This window comes from Pundamilia nyererei, unplaced genomic scaffold (assembly GCF_000239375.1).
Source record: "Pundamilia nyererei isolate P.nyererei 1_Seehausen unplaced genomic scaffold, PunNye1.0 scaffold00040, whole genome shotgun sequence".
Taxonomy (NCBI): Eukaryota; Metazoa; Chordata; class Actinopteri; order Cichliformes; family Cichlidae; genus Pundamilia; species Pundamilia nyererei.
Genome location: NW_005187441.1, coordinates 952,472 through 956,061, shown reverse-complemented (window position 1 = coordinate 956,061; position 3,590 = coordinate 952,472). Strand labels below are relative to the sequence as shown.

General features: G+C 40.4%; 1 protein-coding gene across 1 annotated transcript in view; it reads left to right on the top strand.

Annotated features, from left to right (window-relative positions):
* The window catches only part of LOC102201517 (partitioning defective 3 homolog B-like), an 83,488-nt gene extending 83,200 nt beyond the window's left edge, over positions 1 to 288 (top strand). The window contains exon 13 of the mRNA XM_005730976.1: positions 10 to 288. Coding sequence (XP_005731033.1) covers positions 10 to 288 — 279 coding nt within the window. The remainder of the gene's footprint in view (positions 1 to 9) is intronic.
* The last annotated feature ends 3,302 nt before the right edge of the window (positions 289 to 3,590 follow it).

Sequence of the window (3,590 nt, the reverse complement as noted above, 5' to 3'; positions counted from 1 at the left end):
GACTCTCAGGGCAACACGCAGCGTCACGTGGACACACGCGGCCACGAGGGCAGGCGCACGCGTAGCCGCACGCTGGATGATCTCCACGACCACGAGAGTAACAGTTACACCGAAAACATCCGAGCGATGGCAGAGCAGATGTACGGGGACTCGCCTACGCACTGCAAGATACCCACTCGCGGTCAGAGTAACAGAAACACACACATATCTGCAGACAGCTACGTGGACGCACACTCGCATAATTGCATTCACAATCAGTCTCTGACCAGACGATACTTTCAGCTCTGACCGAGTCTTAAGTGTGTGGATGATCTCATGCACACAAAAGATTGAACTGAAAATTAAGGAATTGAAATGAAACCAAAGCACTTTGGGAAAATATTCATTTTTATCTGTGTAACGTTATGAGCATTACCACCAATGAAATTATGGGGAGAACGTTTTTTCTCTTAGTGTGACTACAGTACAGTTTTTTTTAGCCATCAGTGGTTTGGAAGCAGATTCATCTATCTGAGAGCTTTCCCTTTGCCAGCACCGCTAACTGCCACACCATTTTGTTCCCCTTTTAAAAAGTGACTCATAGCTCGATGCAGTACTAAATTCATCACTGCGTCTGACTCTCCTCTCTGTCACATTGGTTTAAATCACTAAACTTAGCTCTCTTTTTCTGTTAAACCCGCTACTTTGTCTGTGTGAAGTTTTCCTTTTTTATTTTCCATGTTTTTAAGAGGATGTACTCTTGCTTTCCTGTCTCGCCTGCGTGTTTCTCCTCTGTTTAAATAAAGCTAGTGTGAAGCCTCCTGCATGCCTGTTTTTCCTGTTGGGTTTTCAGCAGCTTTCTTCTTTTTGGCTCTGCTCTTATTTATTAAATTTATTGCTTCCCTCTTCCCCCTGTTTTGGGCTTGGTGTCTCTTTTCTGTCTGGGTTTTAGTCCTTGTTCCTTCATGCATAAACGAAGGTGTTTCCTCAGAATTGAGCAACTTAAAATTCCCAATATTAACATAAATCACACGACTCAACATTTTTGTTTTATTACGTTTATTTATTAAAATATATGAAATATTTTATTATAAATAAAATATATTTATAATACATTTTTAAGACATATTTTAATATACATTTTGTTTAAAGCTGTAACATAGAAAAATCTATATCATGCAGCATATATATCATGTATATTGTCAATTATTATTAAATGTTTTCCAATATGCGCTTCATAATTTTAACTTTTAATTTCATTTTTAAAAATAAATTGACAAATTTAATCCCAGAAGACACAAATCACGTCAAGAATTAAATCTGGTGTTAAATAAATAAATAAATACAAATCTGCCAAATCAACCATTCAGACGTGCACATACTATATAATGATATAAATATTTCCATTTGATTTTAATTCAGTCACGTTTTTTCAGGTTTTTTTAGATATATACTATGGCATCGCCTACTGCGATGAACTAACAGGTCATGTTCATAGTCACTAACAAGTCATTTAATTAAATATGCAACGAAAAGTACGTTACAGTGCAACGCTTTTTAATACCAAATGGTTTTCTGTGCAGAGAGTTCAGAGGACTTGTTTGTTGAAGCAAACTAAAAGGTTCTTGAATCACACAGGATGCAAAAAGGTTATGTTCATCTTAAAAAGCAGCTCAAGTTCGTGGATCGAAAAAGCTGAACTTGACACAAACGTTTACTCCAAAAGCTTCAAAACACATTTCACAGCAGCTTGGTGAGACTGCGTGACACAGAGGGAGACTTCATGGGTTGATTGCCATTGACCTGCACATTGTGGCATTTACATCTCGTCTATGCCTCGTCCCAGTGTGCGTGTGTGCATCTTTGTTATCAATCCAAGCCTTTGGATAAAAGCTATCAAACACAGTTCAAAGTTCAGTATTTATCTGCATAGTCCTTCTCGTCTCACCGCTTAACAGCCAGTCTGGTCTTTTGATTAAACAAACGGCTCCTAAAACGAAACGCCCTGACCCCCGTCAGCATCCCCGCCTCTGTCTGGAGCTGGCTTTGGGTGAGCACTGGATTATAGGGCCTTAAGTCCTAAACATGATAAACTGCCACATTTACCTTGTTACATCTAAGAATGGCGTTTTTGCTTTAAATACACCCAGATGTTGTATTTCATTGTTTAGGTTTAAGTAATGAATCACTGGACTTGCCTAGGTTCTGATTTACTCAAACTTGTAGTCAGATGTAATTGGATGTTGTAGGTATTCTCAGCATGGATATATAGGGTTTTAAATGTTTTTGACAGATGTAAGTAAACATACACAGAAGGAGATCTATAAAGCTTGTGATTTTTCTCTCTAGTGCAAGCATGAGTTTGACATTTGCGTTTTTTCTGATGTAACTTTGCATCATATTCGAGGAAGCATGTGACGACCTACCGTAGGTATCTAAGCATTTATAAGGCTAAGTAGACTGATAAACAGTGAAAAAGGGATCGTAATTGGCAAAACGATAGACATATAAGTCATGTGGAACGGTTTCTGTTCCTCCGTTGCTCTCCACGTCTAGCCAATTGATAAGAGGGTTGGGTGGGTGACGCGGTAGGCTGAGGCAGGACTAAGCCTCTCTGAAGCCTTTTCTATGCAGCTGTAGGTTAAGACTGTCTGCAAAGACAGATCCCCCACACCCCTGTTTACTTATTGTTGTGGGATTAAGATATCTGACTGCCTGTCTGCCAGGCAGCTTTATAAGCCTGAGGCAAACCGCAGGCCAAGGGATGGATGGATAGACGGATGGACGGGCAGATGGGCAGCAATGATGGGATTTATGTTAGTGACAGATGCGGAAAAACTGTCACAACTTTGTGTGCACATTCATACGGCACCCATATACGAGCTCAGTGTGATTGACAGCTGTGATGTTGTGACATATTAAGATGTATGGTAGCTACTAATGATACCCCAGGGACTGCGTGACATTGTGAATGCACCCCACCCAACACTTTGATATCAGAAAGCTGCTGGAACACCTTTCATTATTGTACGCCGAGTCTTAAGCCTGTGTGTCGGTGTCTGCTTTTGCTTGCTGTGTGTGTGTTTGACAGCTGTAGCGCCCATCTCTTTGACCAAAGCAGGCTTCTTTCATCCGCCAGCAGCACTGATTCCCATCACCGTTGCTAGTCCCTGTCTCCAGCTGCGGGGTGAGGGTCCTTTGTAGTTCTGGATGGCTGTTTTATAATGTGCCTGTCAGCACTTTCGGGATTATCTTAATTATTGTGTTTTCAGTGTACCCATGAACGGTATCACATGATTTTCCACTGCAGTTACTCATTTTTTCTAATAAGGACTCCCAGAAGTGCATCTAAATGTGTATGTTTGCTAATTTTGTTAGCGAAGCTACCATCTTCTGTATCAAAGTTAGGAAATACTTCAGAAAACATTAGCTGATGAGGGACCTGGTCACAGCTGAGTCTCCATCAGTGACATATTTCTTCCTCACTTTTGATCAACCAGAATTCTTTTTTTTGTTTTTTAAACTCCACTGCACATCTGATCCTCAGAGGATTGTTTTAGTCTATTCACATTTCCTCCGAGCCCTGATCTAGTATTACCATCTGAGCTGAA